General features: G+C 37.8%; 1 protein-coding gene and 1 long non-coding RNA gene across 2 annotated transcripts in view; both read left to right on the forward strand.

The window, feature by feature from the left end:
• The first annotated feature begins 504 nt into the window (after positions 1-504).
• On the forward strand, positions 505-7,714 carry LOC147574459 (uncharacterized). The gene is made up of 3 exons (XR_015244224.1): positions 505-736; positions 1,117-1,158; positions 7,380-7,714. It is a non-coding gene; the product is annotated as an uncharacterized LOC147574459 (long non-coding RNA).
• A 2,895-nt stretch (positions 7,715-10,609) lies between these two features.
• LOC147574460 (EF-hand calcium-binding domain-containing protein 13-like) overlaps positions 10,610-21,429 on the forward strand; it is a 54,992-nt gene continuing 44,172 nt past the window's right edge. The window contains exons 1-7 of the mRNA XM_086685479.1: positions 10,610-10,658; positions 11,864-11,968; positions 12,485-12,538; positions 13,672-13,776; positions 16,668-16,721; positions 18,876-18,980; positions 19,753-19,806. Coding sequence (XP_086541605.1) covers positions 10,622-10,658; positions 11,864-11,968; positions 12,485-12,538; positions 13,672-13,776; positions 16,668-16,721; positions 18,876-18,980; positions 19,753-19,806 — 514 coding nt within the window. The 5' untranslated portion in view covers positions 10,610-10,621. The remainder of the gene's footprint in view (positions 10,659-11,863; positions 11,969-12,484; positions 12,539-13,671; positions 13,777-16,667; positions 16,722-18,875; positions 18,981-19,752; positions 19,807-21,429) is intronic.

Consider the following 21,429-nt stretch of genomic DNA (forward strand, 5'->3'; position numbering starts at 1 on the left):
TTGGGACAGAGAGAGACAGAGCATGAACGGGGGAGGGGCAGAGAGAGAGGGAGACACAGAATCGGAAACAGGCTCCAGGCTCTGAGCCATCAGCCCAGAGCCTGACGCGGGGCTCGAACTCACGGACCGCGAGATCGTGACCTGGCTGAAGTCGGACGCTTAACCGACTGCGCCACCCAGGCGCCCCTCTGTCTTGTTTTTAAAAGGTGTTCTAAATATTTAGGTTTACCTAGATTTTTGATGTGGAAATAATAAAATTTAGGCCCAGCTATAAAAATTTAAGATAGTATATCTTGAAATACAGTGACCAAACTGAATCTCCTTGTATAAATGTTTATATAAAAAGTAACTATTATATTTGCAGTTTTTGCTGCTAAAATTAACCTGAGTGGTGTCTCAGCCTTATTCTGATGTATTGTGTTATGTAAGCTTATCTTCAGTGTGGGATATTTTGGGTATAAATGAATAGATAATTTTAGTCCATTAGTATTTCTCTTTAAAAATTTAAATGTCCTTAGCCTCTTTTTTTATGATGAAATTGATACCACCATACATTAGGAATTTATATTATATTTTGATTTTTATTTTAATATCCTCATATCTTTCTCTTTTGTTGGGTTGCAAGATGATGACCATGACCTTGACTCTATTCTTGAAAACATGGCAATCAAACTTACAGCTGAGGAACTTAATGATGTACCAGTTGCTTCAGATGCTTCAGATGTACCAGTTGATGGTGAGTGATTTAGATATCATTATGCCTTCATGAAAATTTGGGTTTTGCAGCTGACATTTTTTATAGGACTTATGTAGCTGAAATAAGAATTATTTTTTCTCTCAATATATTAATCTAAAGTTGATACTTACTCGTTTATTTAACAAATATTTACTGAGCACTATATATCATGTATTCTGCTCAGTGCCAGAAATACAATGACCACGAAATACAGACATAGTCCTTGACCCAAGGAACTTAATGTCTAGTGTATCACAATTCTTAGTATTCTAGTAGAGGCTGAGAATGTTGCTGGGACCTCAGTCAGGTTAGTAGTTTTCACAGGAACAAGGGCTTTGGTTTCAGCCAATATGAATGACATTTTTGCTACTTCTATATAGGCATGGATCATCACATCCTTGGACCAGACTTCACGATTCAAGGTCAGTATTGTATGTATTAAATAAAATTTTAGGATTGAAGTGTGATGTATCACAAAGTAATCCCCACTTTAAATAAACCAAAAAAGAATATATTTAGCTGAGCACAATCCACTGAGGTCAAGCAATATCACCTAGAAACATTTTACTGAATACTGCCTCTTACCTGAAAAAATCTTTTTTTTCACATGATTCATATACTATTTAGTTATGTCTTTGCCATGGGTTTTATACCCTTCTGATAGGGTGAGTTGTTTTCCCCAAAAGATATTTTTATTAAATCATTCCTTAATTTTCAAGTACTACTGTGTACCAATGAAAAACATGTAGTTAGTTTTTTATTTGCTTATTTTCTTTATGCTTTTAAGTTTCCCTGGGACATCTGGAAAAAATAATTAAGTGGGACTATCAACAATTGCCAGAGGTTATTTTTAGCTTCAGAAACTCACTTGGGGATGTCAGATAAAAGGCAGAATAGGAACCACCAAAAAACTCTCTCCTCCATAAGAGCAATGAGCAAACTGGCAAAAATGGTCAAAATTAACATTTTCAGAACTGGAAATTAACCAAAGGTTTGCTGCAATCTGGGGAGGATTTAAGAGAAAAAAGACCGAATCTCAGTAAGAATAGTGAGCTTTGTGATATTTTAATTTACCCTATTCCCATCCTCTGTCTTACAGCTCCGTAATAGCCTTGAAAAATAACATTTTCTATTTGCAGTGAAAACTAGTAGCCTGGAAACCACTGGAGGGAGCAGAGGGGAACTGGAGCTCTTTCAAAGCCTTATTGCCTAAGAACTGTCATTATTTGGTCTGTTTGGTGGTTCCTTGGAGTGAGGCTTTATATCTGTCTCCCTTTATGTATGAATTAATAAATTAATAACTCATGAGTATGGAAAGATGAATCAAGAGATAAACTGAAAAGAGCAGAAAAGAATAAGAAATGAGATCTGTGGTCTAATAGCCCTAAGGTGCTAAAATATACCTTGGGCACCTTTTGCTGTCTCAAGTTGTCCCAAGATAAGGTGAAAGGAGACAGGTTCTAGTTTTACCCATCCTATTAAAATTTTCCAGATAATTAGAAAAGTCAAATGAGTCTTGGTACTCCTCTTTAAAATGTTAAATGATAATATGAAGACATAAATTACACTTTCTCTCTTTTTTCATATCATTAGCACGGGCTAATTAAGTTAATACACAGAAACGAATGCATTTTTAATATTGTGGAAACATTCCATTTTTCTTATTTCCCATCCCTATTGCTTTCCTAAGGTGGGAAGGTTAATGTGAGTAATTTGGACAGCATTCTGGGGGAAACAAGGATTAAGGTCCCAGAAAAGGAACAGAAAAAACTGACAGAAAACCTGCTACTTAATGGTGAGGATTTTAGAAATAACTGTGTCTTTGAAGGGAGTTAGCGCTTGTGAACATGCATACCTGAATTTCTAAAGCACTCAGAAGATATTTGCAGATCTTAAGGAGGGATTAATTCCTAATGTAAAAGTTCTATTTCTTCATTTTTATAAACTCCAGGGAGCAGAATGAAGTTCTGTTTGTAGTTCATTGTTTCATTTAACACTCTCTGAAAAAACTTCCTTTCCCCCATCATCCCTATATCCTCAAAATATTCAGATTTATATCTTCAGATCAATTTTCTCACTCAAATATTGTGTGTTATAAGTTTTATAGGACTTTTCTTTCTTTTTAAAGTTTATTTTTGAGAGACAGAGAGAGTGGGGGAGGGTCAGAGAGCGAGGAGAGAGAGAGAGAATCCCAAGCAGGCTCTGCATTGTCAGCACAGAGCCCAACGCAGGACTGAATTCCACGAACCATGAGATCATGACCTGAGCTGAGATCAAGAGTCAGACACTTAACCAACTGAGCCACCCAGGTGCTCCGCTCAAGGAACCTTGTAATCTGTTGCAGTCTGTTCAAGTCTCAGTGACATGGTAGAAAGATGGTTTCATAGACAATGCAGAGATCGAGACCGAAACTTCTCTTATTTTCTTCCAATTTCTTCTTTGTCGTCTCCCCATTCTACCCCCATGTCCTTCTAGCCTGAGGCACCGAATGTCCCTTTTTGGGTTATCATTTACTTTATTGGGACTAATTACAATTTCATTATAGTTAGTAGCTTTATCAAAGGACTCTGTGAATACCCAGAACACCCCAAAACGAAACCCTATATCCTTTAGCTATCACCCTTTTATTCTCTCCCCACCACCCTACGAGCCCTAGGCAACTTACTAATCTATTTTCTGTCCCTATAGATTTACCTATTCTGGACATTTCATATAAGCGGGATAGTATGTAGTCTTTATGATTAGCTTCTTTCACTTAGTATGATGGTTTCAGGTTCATCTATATTGTAGCATGTATCAATATTCCATTCTTCCTTTTTTCCAATTTCTGGTGGTAAGATGCACATAACATAAAGTTTACTACCTTAACCATTTTTAAGTGTCCAGTTCAGTGTTATTAAGCACCTTCACATTTTTTGTGCAATGACTACCACCATCCGTCTCCAGAATTCTTTTCATTTTGTAAAATTAAAACTCTGTATCCATTAGGGGCTCCTGGGTGGCTTGGTCAGTTAGGCGTCCGACTTCGGCTCAGGTCACGATCTCACGGTCCGTGAGTTCGAGCCCCGCGTCGGGCTTTGTGCTGACAGCTCAGAGCCTGGAGCCTGTTTCAGATTCTGTGTCTCCCTCTCTCTCTGCCCCTCCCCCGTTCATGCTTTGTCTCTCTCGGTCCCAAAAATAAATAACCGTTAAAAAACAAAAACAAAAACAAAAAAACCTCTGTATCCAGTAAACAAACACTTCCCATTGTCCCCTCCCACGAGCCCCTGACAGCTTCTTCTTTCTACTACTTTCTACTTTCTTCTACTTTCTGTCTGTATGGTTTTGACTAATCTAAATACCTTATATAAGTGGAATCATGCAGTGTCTATTTCCGTGACTAGTTTATGTTACTTACCCTACTGTCCTCATGTTTCATCCAGGTTGTAACATATGTCAAAATTTCCTTCCTTCTTAAGACTGAATAATATTCTACTATAGGTATATATATTCATTCATCCATCAGTGGATACTCGAGTTGCTTCCACATTTTAGTGATGGTGAATATGTTCTGTGAACATGCGTATACAATTTCATTCCTTTTTGTTGCCTAATAACACATTCTGTTGTATGTGTATATGTTGTGTTTATTCACTCATCCTTTGATGGGCATCTGGGTTCTTTCTGCCTTTTGGCTCTAATGAGCATTTCCAAATATATACAAAGTAGGAAGAATAATATAATGAATGATAAGGAATAAAGAATAATAGAATGAACCTAGATTCAACAGTTATGAAGATTCATCTCACTTGCTTCTTATTTATTTATTTAATTCATTTTTGAGAGACAGACAGAGACAGAGCATGAACGGGGAAGAAGCAGAGAGAAGGAGACACAGAATCCAAAGTAGGCTCCAGGCTCTGAGCTGTCAGCACAGAGCCTGACGCGGGGCTCGAATTCACAAACCGCGAGATCCCGACCTGAGCTGAAGTCCAATGCTCAACCGACTGAGCCACCCAGGCGCCCCTCTTATTTATTTCAAAGCAAATTTTCATTTAGTCCTTATATACTTCAGTATACATCTTCTTAAAAGTATGGATTTTTTGGGGCGCCTGGGTGGCGCAGTCGGTTAAGCGTCCAACTTCAGCTCAGGTCGCGATCTCGCGGTCCCTGAGTTCGAGCCCCGTGTCAGGCTCTGGGCTGATGGCTCAGAGCCTGGAGCCTGTTTCCGATTCTGTGTCTCCCCCTCCCTGTGCCCCTCCCCCGTTCATGCTCTGTCTCTCTCTGTCCCAAAAATAAATAAACGTTAAAAAAAAAAATTTTTTTTTAAAAAGTATGGATTTTTTTTTACATGACTGCAATACCATTATACAGTTTATTTTTAAATTTCCCTTCTTTAAAATATTTTTTACAGTGAGCTTATTCAAATAAAGAACCCAACAAGCTTTACACACTGCATCTATTATGACACTTAAATCTCACGTACTCTACAGCTATTCCTCTACCTTCTTTGTCTTTTCTTTTTAGGCACTGATTTTTTTTTAAGAAACTGGGTTGCCGATTGTCTTGTAGCATTTCTATATACTAAAAAAAGAAAAATTTCCCATATACTAAATTTACCCGTTTTTGTCTGTTTTCTCATCTCTCTTGTTTCTCTGTTGTCCGTATTCCTCATAAACCAGGAGTCAGCTCTGATGGCTTAATTATTTTCATCTTCAACATTTTTTGACAAGAATACTTCATAAGTAATACTGTTTATTTCACATTGCATTCCATCGGGAGATACAGATCTAGTTTATCTTTTTGAAAACGGCTCTACAGTTGTCCCAAATCATTTATTTAAAAGTCTGTCACCACATCCTTGAATTTGAGATGCCATCCTAACTATATACTTGATTTCCATGTGCACTTGTCTATTTTGAGAATTTCCATTCTGTTCTATTGGTCTGCTTATTCATGCTCTAAATTGTGTTGTGTATAACAGCTTTATAGTCTTTTGATATGAGTAGATCTAACCCCTCACTCCTCAGCCCTTGTACGCACACACACACACGCACACACACACACTCCCTTGTCCACCCCGCCCAGTTCTGGCTCTTCTTTACAGAAACATCTTTTTTGTGTGACTTTTAGTAGGAGTGTATTTGTCTTGTTTTTTTTTTTTCTTTCATTTTCCATTTGCTGTGTAACATATTTCCTGGTGAGAAGATTGATTTCTTAGGGTTTGAAAAACACTTATATAATGAGAGGACTTATCACATGTACGTGTTTACTGTTGTGCCAAGTTTAAATCCCAACATAATGAAGAAATATGAAAGCATATCATGCACCCTTATTTCTTGTTTTCTGTGGTATAGAAATACTGACTACCCTTTCAACTTTAACATCGAAATCTTCCACATTCAATACAGATCCGCGTTATTGTGAGTCAAGATTTAACCACGTGGTGATGTACCCACTTGGCTGTAGCTCCGGCCTCCATGGGTGCAGACAATGCCATATGCACGGTGTGCACCAGTAAGAGTGCTCCATAGACACCATGAGCTGCCCACTAGGAAGCTCGGGAAAGACACACCACCGCTACTTGGCACTAAACCAAGGATTGTCCCAAAGGACTTTCCCGCAGCCCTAGATTCACTAGTGGGTAGAGGATGAGTTCCATGTGGTTCAAGGTCCCCTTCATGTTCCCATACAGGTGTCTTGTTTCCTTCCTCCCTCCTTCCTCCTCTTTCCCCCTTCTTTTCATTTCTAAGCATTTTTTTCTCTTTTTCGGCTATCCTGGGTCATTTTGTATTGTTTCCTATCTCCTGCAGATGCAGATACTTTTAGCTTGTTTTCCATTGCTTTACACATAGGAAGCACAATAGTTTTGTAATTTGTGCCTGATAACTTCTAAATCTAAAGTTTTTATGAGCATGTTGCTGCTGCCTGTTATTTCTGCTTATTCTCTCTCAAGTAGCTTGTTTCGCTCTGTGTTTGATTCTTTTGAGTGTGAGCTATTTTCCTTGGAAAATTATAGAAAGAAACCTTTGAGGGTGAGGATGGAAGCATGTTCCTAAGGAATACTTGCCTTTGCTTCTGCTGGGCACTTGGACAGAATCACCCACACTCCATGAGGTCAACAACATGACAGTTCAAATCCAGATGGAGCAAGTATATTTAGAACAGAAACAGTACCAGGGCTCTGCTTACCTCCCTAGGTTCCTACTTTTGATGAGACTTTGCACTAGTAACGTACTCTCTTATCAGCTCTTTAGCACTTTTGAGGAGATGCCTTTTACATTTTATCCAAGATTTCAGTTTCCAGAGGAAGGTTGGTCTGAATAACATCGTCCTCCACATAAATGGAAACAGAACTTGATGATCGATTTTTGTCAGGAGTTGAGGCATCTAATCTGGGAGTTCAGGAAAAAAAAAAAACCCTCATTGTCAGCCACAGTTTGATTTTACCATTTGCTGTGAAAGATTTGAAAATTGCTCATTCACCTGGAAGATTTCTATTCGAATTCTAACATCCTTATTGACCCCCTTGATATATGTGAATAGACTATATTAAATCTTGTTTTCCTCATGAGACTGATAATCATTAATGCACTATGAGTAATGCAAGGGGTCACATTTTGGAATCAGTGAGTTTTCCCCGTATTCTTTACTTTTTCACAAGGAGAGATTATTGATGTTGATAAAATGGATTCTCCTTTGCAAACTATGGGGATGAACCTTTCAGAAGAGGAAATTAATGATCTGACACGTGATCTACCAGCCGACGGGGAGTATTTAAGATACGTTTGAATCGGTTAATCTGAGCTTCTATAAAAGAATCTCTGAAAACTCTACTTTGGCATTAAGAAGACGGAAAACATGAAAGATGACTCAGACTGGAAGTAAACATGTTTTGCCCCTTGACATTTTCAGTAACTTCATTTCCACTTGGAGTATGGCCAAGGCCAAGGCCACTATTAGAACTGAACAAAATTAGAGAGAGACACTGCTGTGGAGGGAAGGGAGTGGGGTGCATTAAATAGAAAAAATTTTTAAAAATTATAGAGAAAAGAGAGCAGAGCCCGAAGTGGGAAATTATTTTTAATTTCTTTTAAGTAAGCTCTAGGCCCAGTGTGGAGCTCAGTTCACAACCTGAGATCAAGAGTTGCATGCTTTACCACCTGAGCCAGCCAGGTACCCCTAAGTGGGAGGTTATTAAAATAGCATTTCTGTCTTCGCCTCACCATTTTCAAGGACATGTAGGAAGGCAGAATAGGGGCGTTTGGGTGATTCAGTCTGTTGAGCGTCCAACTCTTGATTTCGGCCCAGGTCATGGTCCCAGGGATGTGGGATCGAGCCCTGCATCCAGCTCTGTGCAGAGTGTGGCCTGCTTTGGACTCTGTCTCTCTCTCTGTGTCTCTCTTTCTCTCTCTCTGTCTCTCTTGTGCACACGCACGCTCACTCTCTCTTAAAAGAAAAAAAAAGCGTGATAAAGGAGGAATATGAAGTGTAGGACCTATTTCCTGCACCAAAGGAATAGGACCAAGTTTTCCAGATACGCTTGAGGGGAAAAGGAACAGTAACCACTCAGGCCTGAATGTGTGGAATGCCTGAATGCTCAGTGGCCCCACTTATGCCTCTGCTTACATCCCATCATTCTGAGCTGGATTCCATGGTCCAAGAACTGACTGTTCTCAAAGCTCTAATCTCCCTTGATGGGCTAGAGACAAAGTCTAAAGTTTAGTACATTCTGAATTGGGGCTAAAAGAATTCTCAAGCTAAATAAGCAAATGTTAAATATCAGCCTGAGAACGTTATAGTGGGGCTAAGAAGTATCTGTCTGGAACATGCCTTAACTATCATATAACCTTAGATGAATCAATACTTGCTCATCTTATTAAGGTGCTTTATTCACGTCATTGTGTAAGATAAGCAGTGTACCCTTAAAAATATTTTTGTTAATTCATTTAATTTATTCTCTGATTTTTACCACTGGTAGTGTACTAGAAGGACCATGCAAGTGGTCTTCACTGTTTTGTTTTCTTTGCTTGCAATGGTGTATCCGTGAATGAGACTAGATATGGAACAATCAGCTTTCATAATAGAAAACTATTTTTTGTCTATTTGAGATTATGGTGGAATTTTTTTTAATATTGCTAAAAACAGAATTATGGGTGGAAATATAGTTTCAAATAATAATTTGAAACTATCCTCTGGTATTGCCAATGATTTCTGTTCCTTATTTTAAAATAATAATTTCAGATCAACCAACATAATGAAAATCATTGTGAGATTAAAAAGTACACATGAAATAAAATGGACATGTGGAATGATTAATCCTTTTTTCTTTAAATCAGAGTTAGAATTTTTTTTAAGTTAATTTATTTATTTTGAAAGACACAAAGAGAGCGTAAGCGGGGGCTGGGACAAAGAGGGGGGTGGACAGAGGATCCAAAGTGGGCTCTGTGCTGACAGCAGCAAGCTTGATGCAGGCTTGAACTCATGAACCGTGAGATTATGACCTGAACTGAAGTCGGATGCTTAACCAACCGAGCCACCCAGGCACCCCCAGAGTTAAAATTTTTAAGTTATTGCCTATTGGTGATCTGCTCATCTGAAGAGTTACCATCAGTATTGAGCTTAAAAAGAAGTTTTGTGAAAGATTAAGGCTCAAGCATAGAGCCCCAATTATAACATTTGGGACAGAAAGACCCCATTTAGGGCAAAGCTTTTCTCATACTGTGTCTGTCAGGACGGAGATATGAATTTACTGGAGAGGGCAAGATTCAGTTGAAATGGGACCCAAGTTAAATAGCGAATTTTACACCAAATGGGTGTTAATCATCTTTGTTTCTGAGAATTTCCAGTGGCCCCGTAAAACTGACACATATCTTCATGCTTTCCTGACCTCACTAATTGGTTTTACTACAGAAATAACTTTTGGAATGTTCTGCCCCAAAAGATCCAGAAGAAAAACAAGGAAGATTCTCGTTAGCCTAGATTTAGCAACCAATGAATAAATGTATATTTATCCTGCTCACTGTTCTAATACTTGTTATTGTGTACTTGTAAGTGTCACACAGCTTCTGCTAAGAGTCACTGCGTACTTCTAATACTTCAGTAAATCTTTTTGAGTTATCCAGGACCTTCATTTGTAAATTTTCCATGGTATAGGGGTTTTTAGATACTGTATACTGTAATTTATTACTTACAATCTAAAATCAGGAATTTTTCAAGTAACTTACCAACAGTGACAGTTTTTTAGGTCGTTTTTCTTTCTTGGCAAAATATAGATCTCAAAAATCATCTATTCGTGAGATATTTCTGTTCTTTAACATATTAATGTCTTTTTAAATATTAATTTGTATGAAATTCAATTTGTCAACTATGTCTACTATGAAAACTATGCAAATCATTAGAGTTGGGAAGTTAAGCTCAAAATGAATATTGCCCTCAAGCAAATCGTACGTCATGCAAATCAAGAGTAAACTGGTCTGCCTGGGTCAGTGAACATGAAAGGAAATAGTAATTAGAATCTCAGTAAAGAAAGAGATCATTTCAAAAGTCCCGTTAAAACAGTGGTGAATAAGATCCCAGTTTTAAATTTTGTTTTCCCTGGCGTGGCCCAAATCATCTTTGGTTTTCCAAAGTGTAAAGCTAAAAATAAAGTCTGATGAAAAGAGGTGACTTTTGAATCTCACACCTTTAGCGTTTTGCCATATGACAATGGATGAAAGCAGTTGTTAAAACAGGCACCTTTATAACAAGCAGAGTGATTATTTTCCATGTCCTTTTGTGCTCCTTGGGGTAGGTGGGGGATAAAAAGTAGCCAATGAATGCCATTGTGCTTCCTGTTTTGCATTTCTCAGTGAATGCCACTATGTATTTGATTTACATTTTCTTACAGTTCATGGGGAGGTTGAAATGAGAACGCATATGGATGGAATGAAACCTTTTACAGGTGAATAAGAGACTGTCACTTTTGTCCTGGAAAATATTTTGCTCACAGGGATGGATGATCAAAAACAGTTTGGGGAAGGGGGTCAAAATGCCACAAAGCTCTCTTACTATAAGTCACCTTTTTCTCAATTCTGCTTTCACTTGGTTGAGGTACCAAACTTTGACTATTTTCCAGAGTTCTAAGGAAGTTGATTCTGATAGTTCTTTCTCACTCATTGTGTTTCGGTGGAAGGATAGTTTCATGAAGCAACCCACTCACTGCTCAGCTGTTTTTGCCAATGTCGCTCAATCTTTCAATAAGAAATTACTTTTAAGTAGATCTAGAGGATACAATGTTAAGTGAAATAAATCAGCCAGAAAAAGACAAATACCGTTTGATTTCACTCATGTGGAATTTAAGAAACAAAGGAATGGGGTGCCTGGGTGGCTCAGTCAATTAAGCATCCGACTTCGACTCAGGTCACGATCTCATGGTTCATGAGTTTGAGCCCCTCATTGGGCTCTGTGCTGACAGCTCTGAGCCTGGAGCTGCTTCAGCTTCTGTGTCTCCCTCTCTTTCTCTGCCCCTCCCCCACTCACGCTCTGTATTTCTCTCTCTCTCACAAATGAATAAACATTAAAAAAAATTAAAAAAAAAAACCAAACAGAAACAGAAACCAAAAAAAAACTAGACTCTTAACTATAGAGACCACATTGTTGCCAGAAGGGAGGTGGGTGAGGGGATGAGTGAAATAAATTGATGGGATTAAGAGTTCATTTGTTATCATGAGCACCGATTAAGGTCTAGAGTTGTGGAATCATTATATTGTGCATTGTACACTTATTCCAGTTACATTGTAAAGCTCTGACAGGATCAAATTATTGTCATTATGAAGAAAAAAGTCACATTATTCAGAGACAAGAATCAATACAATAAATGATAGCTGAATTTATATGTTTTCCATCTAGTATCTTAATTTGCTGGCCAATTATAAAACAAATTTGTTCTCAGCAGGGCAGACTTGTTCCCAGAAATAAAAGACCTTCCTTTTGTAAACACTAAGGGGTTATGTTCTATTATGTGACTTCCCCATAATTCTGTGTAGACGTGTTTCATTTTCCCCTTCCATTTCCTCAAATGGGGGGGATGCGTTATAATGAGAATGAATTTTTCACCATTTCATGGAATGATTATTCTCAGACATTAATGTTCTTGTATTTTCAAAGGAAAAAAGGTTCATGTCAGTGATCTGGAGAAAGTTCTGGGAAGCATGGGGATCGAGCTCACAGCTGAGGAGCTTAAAAAGCTGCAGGAAACTCTGCCAATTGATGGTGAGCTATACAGAAGCCACAAAGACTTTCTAGGGAACTTGGTTTTGTGGCCCGTGTGAACAATTTAAAATTTTTACCTGTCGAGGGCTTTCTGAAAAATCCTGAAATTGATTAGGAAAAGGCATTGTCATTTGGATTTAGTCTGCAGTTTACCAAACCCTTCAGCCATAGCTTTGCCATCTGAGTGTCAGGTAGTTGATCAGCCTATATCCTCAGGAAGAAAAGGAAGGAAACTGGAGGGGACGAGGAAAAGAAATAAAAGGGGAAGTGAACAGAAAAAGGAAAGGTGTGATTGTTTCAACATAATAGTGTTTCCCTCAGCTGTCAGTCTCCTACTTGCCAGAAAATACATATATTTGTCACACTGAGACAGTTTTCTTTTCCATAACTTCTTTTTCAATTTAATACTGAGACAGAACACATGTCCCACTCAGTTACAGTTGTTTTACTGAAGTTATAAGTAAGTGGATGTTCATACCATTTCCCTTCTGACATGAATTGTTCCTTTTCCTATAGCTGCTGGAAACGTATTTCAGAATGCAATGCTGGATGGGGTGAAATCCACTCAGGGTAGGTTAAAAGCCTGATAAGAAAGGCAGAGACATCTGAAATCTTCAAGGTTCACATTTATCATTTAGACACGAGTCCTGTCTAGCTTCCTATGTATAGATCACTTAGTTACTTTCTTTCATTTTAAGTTTGTTTATTTACTTTGAGAGAGAAAGATGGTAAGTGGGGGAGTGCAGAGAGAGAGAGAGAGAAGGGGAATCCCAAGCAGGCCCTGCACTGACAGTGCAGAGCCGGACGCAGGGCTTGAACTCACCATCGCTGAGATCACGACCCGAGCTGAAATCAAGAGTCAGATGCTTAACCGACCGAGCCACCTAGGCACCCCAGTTACTTAGTTACTTTCATCATCGTAATATTTTACGCTATAATGTCTCAATCCATCTTGCTAGGAATCCATACTCACAACCCCAAAAACCTAATCATACACAGCAAATTATGAAGAAAAGAATTACCGAATTTTTAGGGAGTTGTGTAAGGAAAGCTTGTTATGAAGGAAGATTGAAGGCACATCCATAGAAACAAAAAGTAGGTTAGGGTTGCGGGGGGCTGGGTGGAGAGGGAAGTGGGGAGTGACTACTTAATATGTATGGGCTCTCCTTTGGGGATGATGAAAATGTTTTGGAACTGGAAGTGATATTTGTACAACATTGTGAATATGTACCAAATTCCACTGAGGTGTTCACTTTAAAATGATTGATTTTATCTACAAAAGTGCTAAGATTCTGCTTGTTTTTAAGGTTACCTTATGATCTTCACTCTGTTTTAATATTAGTTATTTAATAAATTAGTGAGGTCCTATCATCAAAGCTCATTCCTATTCTCTCTAATATTGGTTATAATCAAATCACGTAGCCTATCCCTTCATGAGCTGTTTATAATACAGGCTTCCATTCAAGGTTTAAAGGAAGAATTACCAATTCTGATTTTTCTGTTGATTATTTAATGCTCTTAGACATGTTAAATGGGAGTTCATACAGAAAAGTAATAATCACATAAGTACATTTTCTCTTTTGTTTTTTATTGTAATAATGACAAAGTATATATATTCAGATAACAATTCACATTCACAAATATATTTCTAATATTTTAAACTCATTTTTTTTTTCATGTTTCATTCCTGTATGTTTCCTAAGGAGGCAGAGTTAAGGTGAATAACCTGGACACTGTCCTGGAAAACTTGGGAATCAAGCTCACACAAAAGGAACACGAAGATGTGACAGAAAATCTACCACTTACCGGTGCGTGTTTCACATACTACTGTATCTTACAGGAGACTTTCTGCACTTGTACATGAGTGTGTCCATAATTAGTTTTACCTAGTATCAAAATGACATTTTTGCAAAGCTTAGAGAAGAAACTAGCCTTCTCTTCATTTCTATAAGCCCCATATCTTTAACCTCTTCTCTTTTGGATTCCAAGCATCACACACAGAACTATTATAACTACTTTCTGATCCAGTAATGAATTTACAAGGAGCAAAATGAATCTCATAGGCTAGAGAATAGAAAGAAAGGAAGAAAAATATGACTAATTTCCCTGTTATTAGTATCCCTCAAATAGTTGTGTCCTAAGCCCATTAATCACTTTAACTTTTACAATTCCGTGTTACAATTCTCAGTGGACAGTATTATCCACACTATTTCCAACTGTCATTATATGCTGAAAACTTCTAGATGTTTTTCTGCAGCCCAAATTCCTCCCCAAATATGGGTTGGGTAAAACCACATCCAGATTCCTGTTGGGTTGTATCTGCCAAATTCATTCTTGCTCAGCAAAGCCTCAGATCTTAAATTCACTATATTTAAAAATACCTACCCCAAACTATCTCCTAATTATACATTCCCTTTCTCAGCTGGTGGCACCATCATGTTTTTAGTAAAACAAATTTAAAAATTGACATTTTTCAGGCACCTGGGTGGCTCAGTCGGTTAAGCCTCCAACTTTGGTTTAGGTCATGATCTCGCTGTCCTTGAGTTCGAGTCCCGTGCTGGGCTCTGTGCTGACAGCTCAGAGCCTACAGCCTGCTTCAGATTCTGTGTGTGTCTCTCTCTCTGCCCCTCCCCCAATTGTTTGTTTTCTCTTTCTCTCTCTCTCTCTCTCAAAAAATAAATAAATATTAAAAAAAAAACCGAATTGGTATTTTTCACTGCAACTTTTTCTTAGTGCCACATCTCATTGAATACCAAGTCCTACCAATTAGGAGTGCTGACTATTTCATACATCTGTGATCTGACCCTTGCTTTCCTTTTAGCTTTATTTTACATTATTCCTGCTTCCACATTGCCCTATAACACTGAGGTGTCTAAACCATAGTATTGGATATAGGCAGGGTTCAAGATTCTTATATAGTCGGCTCTCCACCCTGTTGCAAAGCAGTAGCTATAAATGGATGAATTTTAGCGGGAGCATCTCCTGATTTTATCGTTTGCTGTATGTCAACCCAACTACTCTATTACAGTATGTTTACTTGTCCGTCTCACCCCAGAAACTGACTTGTTCAGAAATTATATTAAATTTATTATTAAATATATTTTAATCTTTAGTGCCTCATATGGTGCCTGAAATTTAGTAGATAATTCATAAAATTTTCTTCAATTAATATACAGATCTTCTTTGTTATTTAATGCTTATACCATGGCATCTGATTTGATTATCCAATTGTCCTTTTCCACATACTCTCCAACTCCTAGAACAAAAATACTTAGGCATATTTCACCAGGCCAAGTCTTGTCTATAAAATTAATCTCAAAGTTTACCTTTTCCAGAGCTCCCTGATCCCTGGAATTCACTTTATTTACTCTTCCTCTTAGTTTAAAATTCATCCTATTCACACATATATTATTATACACTTAGCATATTGTATAAAAAGTGGGTGTCTTTGTATCACTCTTCTTTGTTTATGAACTGTGATTTTCTCATAAGTAGAAACCATACCTACATCATTTTATATTTAGAGGCAATAAATATTGAAGAATGAATGGAATGATGGAATAATTAGACTAAACAAATGAAAAACAGTGAAAAATACAAATAATTCAAAGTGACAGAAAGTCTTCAAGAGGAACGTCAAATATAGGCTGGCCTTCTAACACTTCATTTGAGCAGTACATAACCAAAGGGCTCCAAATCATTGGTATAAATGTTATCAAAGCAAAAAGACAATTGCCTAATCATCACTCATGCAGTTTTCTGCTTTCCAAAGAAGGTTTGGCAGAAATTATACTCATTTTGAAACAACCAGCAACATCCTGGCCAATTTCAGTGGCATACAAGGGAATACTTGTTCATACTTAGCACACGGGTGCAAACTTGGCCTTCTCTTGAAACCCCCCCCCCCCCAGAACCATCCTAATTCCAAGTTATTCCCAATAAGGCATAATATTCTTCTAAAGTTTATTGCTTTTTTTATGACTCATTACCCTTTTAAAAAAAATAATTACTAGTTTTACACAAGGACTTCATGAAGCCTTAGGACATAGGAGAGCAACTCTGCACATTCGACTCATCACGTAGAATTTTTATTAACCCATTAGCTTTCAGTGAACTGTTGAATCCCCTTTGTAACTAGTTATTATGTTACCACAAGTCCTTTCAGTTTGGAGACTCTCTGAAATATCTACCCGTCTTTTAGGGTTAAAGAGAAATACATACCTATCTTTACACACAAGTATATGTAGTGTTAATAGAAGAAACAGGTCACCAATTTATGTGATCAAAAATCCCAAGATAGTTGTGATAGACAAACTAGAGAAAGACAAATTGGGAAAAAGTAAGAAGACAAGAAAGGTGGTCCCCAAAGACTCCTCTGACAAATGTGGCTGAACCAAAGCTGATAAATTGCTACACAGCCAAATAAGTCACTGGGACCTTTCACCCTGCCAGTAAGATGGAGAGCAGCCTTCACATTCAAGAGGTACATTCAAGACTCCATTTTGTCCAAGAGATAAAGACTCTCCCTCAACTAATGTGGAGTTAATTCTTTAAATCCAGGGTTTATATCCTTGTAGTTGCGTCAGATAAAGCAGTGGAGCTAATGAACTTTGATCTCTTATTTCCCAATTTACCCTATTTTTTGTCTGTTTATATATGGCTCTCTGGCCTTATTACCTTATTTTGGCTTTCCTTGTAGCTAATGGGAAGGTTGAGCTCAGCACATTGATGGATGCAGTGGCCACTGTTACAGGTTAGTGACCAATTACTGTGACTCTAAGCTCCTAATTCGTACATTAAGTTATATTTTAATGCTCTATTCCAACTCTCCCATCACTACCTTTTACTCTGCCATTTTACCATTTTATTGGGGAAGTGTTTCTACTTTAATTGTCTAAACTACGGGTTGGCAAACTCTGACCCTTGGGCCAAATCTGCTTCCGTTTGTGTAAACAATTTCATTGGAACAAATCCAGCCCATTAGTTTGTGCATTATTTATGGCTGCTTTTACTATACAAAGGTGGAGCTAAGTAGTTGTGACAGAGATCATAAGTCCTACAAAACCTAGAATATTTTCTATTGTTTATAAACTTTTATAGAAAAGTTGGCTGACTCCTAGCCTAGAGTTTAACTTCAGAGTGATCTTACATCCTAGATTGTTATGGGTTACCACTGAGGGAGATTGATTTTAACGAATTATTTTTAATACCCTCTTTTACTCCAAGTAGTCCTTGTATATGTGATAAATTGTATGGAATTTTAACTTTTGATATTTACACTATATACTGAAGTGCAATGCTTGATAAAAAATTCTTTATTCTCTGAGGTTTCTTCCAAACAGTACTTCGATATGCATAATCTGAGTGTCTTGAAGGGAAACTGACTTTCTGCAAATGTAGCCTCAAAGTACTAGCCCAGAGTGCACAGGACAGAAAGGCTCATGGACCCAGTTAAAATGTTTGAGTCACACAGTATTAAATCATTTAAAAACACACAGCAAAAAAAATATAAAGTAAGATAAAATAAAATAAAATAAAATAAAATAAAATAAAATAAAATAAAAACACACAGCAAAAATGGGGCAGAAATATGGAATACATTAACAAATTCAGGGTAGAGTGAATGGAAGGACTACACTACTTGAATCTAAGGTGTGTGATGTGCATAATAAGTTTTGTGTCTCTCTCTGTTCAGCAGCATTAGTTTTTCCTGCTGCTGATGTGGTTATAAGGACCAGAATTGAGATTCAAGCAGATGGACCACAGATGGAAAGTGCTCTAGCCTGTGACACAAACTCTTTCAGAAAGACTCAGGGTTAGGGGCACCTGGGTGGCTCAGTCAGTTGAGCATCTGACTCTTGACTTTGTATCAGGTCATGATCTCACAGTTCGTGAGATCGAGCCCCATGTCAGGCTCTGCACTGACAGCATAGAGCCTGCATGGGGTTCTCTCTCTCTCTCTCTCTCTCTCTCTCTCTCTCTCTCTGCCCCTCTCCCCCACTCTATCTCAAAGTAAATAAACTTAAAAAAACAAAAACAAAAACAAAAAAAGAAAGACACAAGGACAAGTACCTGTTGTTAATAGTTGTAGCTTGCCATTAAGGCCATCAAAGAGCCATAGGTTTTGTGTTCCTTGAGCAGAGGACACAGAAGACCTAAAAATGGTGTCACCAATGGATTGCCAAATTAGAGTCATTTGAACAAGTGTCATAAATCTTTACCACATCTTGAATATTTGGTGCCTCAAGCAATGTTAGAGTATCACAAATATTTAGCGCTTCTCATACATTTAGTCTAACATGTATTTAGTGAACATGTTCTCCATGTGCATGTAATGCCTCATGAGTATTAAATATTGCTCAGTTCTTTCATTCCCTTCTATCTAACTTACATACCCTTTACTTAAAAACTACTTGTCTGTACTGCAAAACATCTTAAAAGATGTAGCCCATGTTTTGTAAACTACAAACTTGAACTAATGTACTTACTTCACTTGTGTAATAGAATTAAATGTTCTCAAAGGCAAATGCACATTATGCTAAATTAAAATATTAAGTAGTGAAGTAAAACCAGACACAACACTCATAATTAAGGTAATAACAGAGACACTGAATTTTAAATATCTGTGATATTTTAAATAACTTGGAATCCCCCAAGCCACTTATATCTTGCTTAAATTGCTTTACTAAAAAAAAAATTGCTTTACTCCATAATTATAGATATTGAATTATTTGAGTAAAGGGAACAATTCTGTTTCCATGATGTCTGATGGCACAAAGGTCTCATGCTACTTTGTTCATAGCTGCTGCATGATCTGCTGAATAGATAAATGACTTCTTTTTTTCATATTTTGGAGATTTTAGGTCATAGTCAAACTTTTCATCTACTTACATTTCTTTCTTTGAAGGAGGAGAAGTTAATGTCAGTGATATTCAAAGTATTCTGGAGAAAATGGGGGTAGAGCTCACAGATAAGGAGTGCTCAAAACTAAAGAAATGTCTGCCAGTCAATGGTGAGTATTTAAAAAAACAATGTAGCCTTTAAGGAACTCAGACTTGTGTTTATTTTTTGAGAAGTTCTAGAATTATTTCCATTTGATAAAAACAGGATTTAGAAGGAATTATGCAGTTCCAGTTTTTTTTTTTTTTCAACGTTTATTTATTTTTGGGACAGAGAGAGACAGAGCATGAACGGGGAGGGGCAGAGAGAGGAAGACATAGAATCGGAAACAGGCTCCAGGCTCTGAGCCATCAGCCCAGAGCCTGACGCGGGGCTCGAACTCACAGACCGCGAGATCGTGACCTGGCTGAAGCCTGACGCTTAACCGACTGCGCCATCCAGGCGCCCCGCAGTTCCAGTTTAAGAAGTAACCCCAGCGGTGCCACTTTGTTTATAGAATCATTGGCCCCTTCAGTCACTAACCTGGTATTAAGTCAAGGAAGTGCCTATTCTAACTTTTGATTCTAGTCAGAAGGCATCCTCAAGAATCAACAGGGACATACAGGAAAGTAAAAAGAGTGAGAAAATACCAGAAAGGGAAAATGGGGAAATTAAAGGGAGGCATAGGGAATTAAGATGTGTGTGTTTCAGCATAGTAGAGTGCCCATAATAACTCCCTCAGAAGCCAGGGGGCCATATTGAAAATTTTTTCTACTTGTTAATTGTTTTCTTGGTTATTTACAATTAAATTAGGCCTTTTCTGGGGGTAAATTATGATGTCTGTCTTTCCTAAATGCCTAACTTAATCTTTCATGGGTGTGGTCTGATTTCTTTCTTTCTTACAGCTGTTGGAAAGGTGTACCAAAATAGGTTGATGGATGGTGTAAAAACCCTTAAAGGTTGAGTAACAGTTATAGCAAAAAAGCAGATGAATCTGAATCTGAAAAGCAGACGAGAAGCCTTTGCCACTGTGTGTGTATGTGTGTGTAAAACTACATTCATGTTTTTTCCAAAGATCTTTTCTGTATTTATTTTACGAAATGGCCTCCTGTACCATTCTTTTACCTTAAGATGGAAGCAAAAGTCCACATAAAAGTAGAACTCTTGAATAACTTCACCCTTAAGGAAATGGTAAACTAGAAAAATGTCTAATCAGCACAAGTAGGTAAAAGGAAGTTTATGTGTATAGTCATGGATTCTAAGATCATGAAGAAATGTCTTCTTTGAAAATTCATGACTATGGACCTATGTTCATGTTGGTTCCAATTCATATTTGCACTCCCTGCATGGCCCAGGAACTCACAAAAATTTAACAAAAAGTGAGGCACCTGGGTGGCTCTGTCAGTTGAGTGTGTGACTTTGGCTCAGTTCATGATCTTATGGTTTGTGGGTTTGAGCCCCATATCACGCTCTGTGGTGAGAGTGCAGAGCCTGCTTTGGATTCTCTGTCTCTCTCCGCACCTCCCCCACTCACACACATGTGCGTTCTCTCTCTCTCTCTCAAAAGAAATAAATATTAAAAGAAAATTTTTTTAAAGTTTGCACCAGCATTGTAGTAACTCTAGTATTCAAGAAATTCATCCTCATATCATGGTCAGAAGAATTTTCCCTATAAAACTTTTCTTAAAATGAACTTGAAACAGAAAATTACAAAAGATGAAAAAATTTTGCCAAAAGGGAATTAAAAGCAAAAATGAACTATTGGGACCTCATCAAGATAAAAGGCTTCTGCGCTACAAAGGAAACAATCAACAAAACTAAAAGGCAACCATCGGAATGGGAGAAGATATTTGCAAATGACATATTGGATAAAGGCCTAGTATCCGAAATCTATAAAGAACTCACAAACTCCACACCTGAAAAACAAATAACCCAGTGAAGAAATGGGCAGAAGACATGAATAGACACTTTTCCAAAGACATCCAGATGGCCAACAGACACATGAAAAGATGCTCAACATCACTCATCATCAGGGAAATACAAATCAAAGCCACACTGAGATACCACCTCACGCTGAGTGGTCAGAGTGGCTAAAGTGAACAAATCAGGTGATTATAGATGCTGGCCAGGATGTGAAGAAATGGGAACCCTCTTGCACTGTTGGTGGGAATGCAAACTGGTAGAGCCGCTCTGGAAAACAGTGTGGAGGTTCCTCAAAAAATTAAAAATAGATCTACCCTATGACCCAGCAATAGCACTGCTAGGAATTTACCCAAGGGATACAGGAGTGCTGATGCATGGGGGCACATGTACCCCAATGTTGATAGCAGGGCTTTCAACAATAGCCAAATCATGGAAAGAGCCTAACTGTCCATCAACTGATGAATGGATAAAGAAGATGTGGTTTATATATGCAATGGAATACTACTTGGCAATGAGAAAGAATGAAATCTGGCCTTTTGTAGCAACGTGGATGGAACTGGAGAGTGTTATGCGAAGTGAAATAAGTCAGGCAGAGAAAGACAGATACCATATGCTTTCACTCATATGTGGATCCTGAGAAACTTAACAGAAGACCATGG

This window comes from Puma concolor, chromosome E1, assembly GCF_028749965.1.
Source record: "Puma concolor isolate L17-30 chromosome E1, mPumCon1.1.hap2, whole genome shotgun sequence".
NCBI lineage: Eukaryota > Metazoa > Chordata > Mammalia > Carnivora > Felidae > Puma > Puma concolor.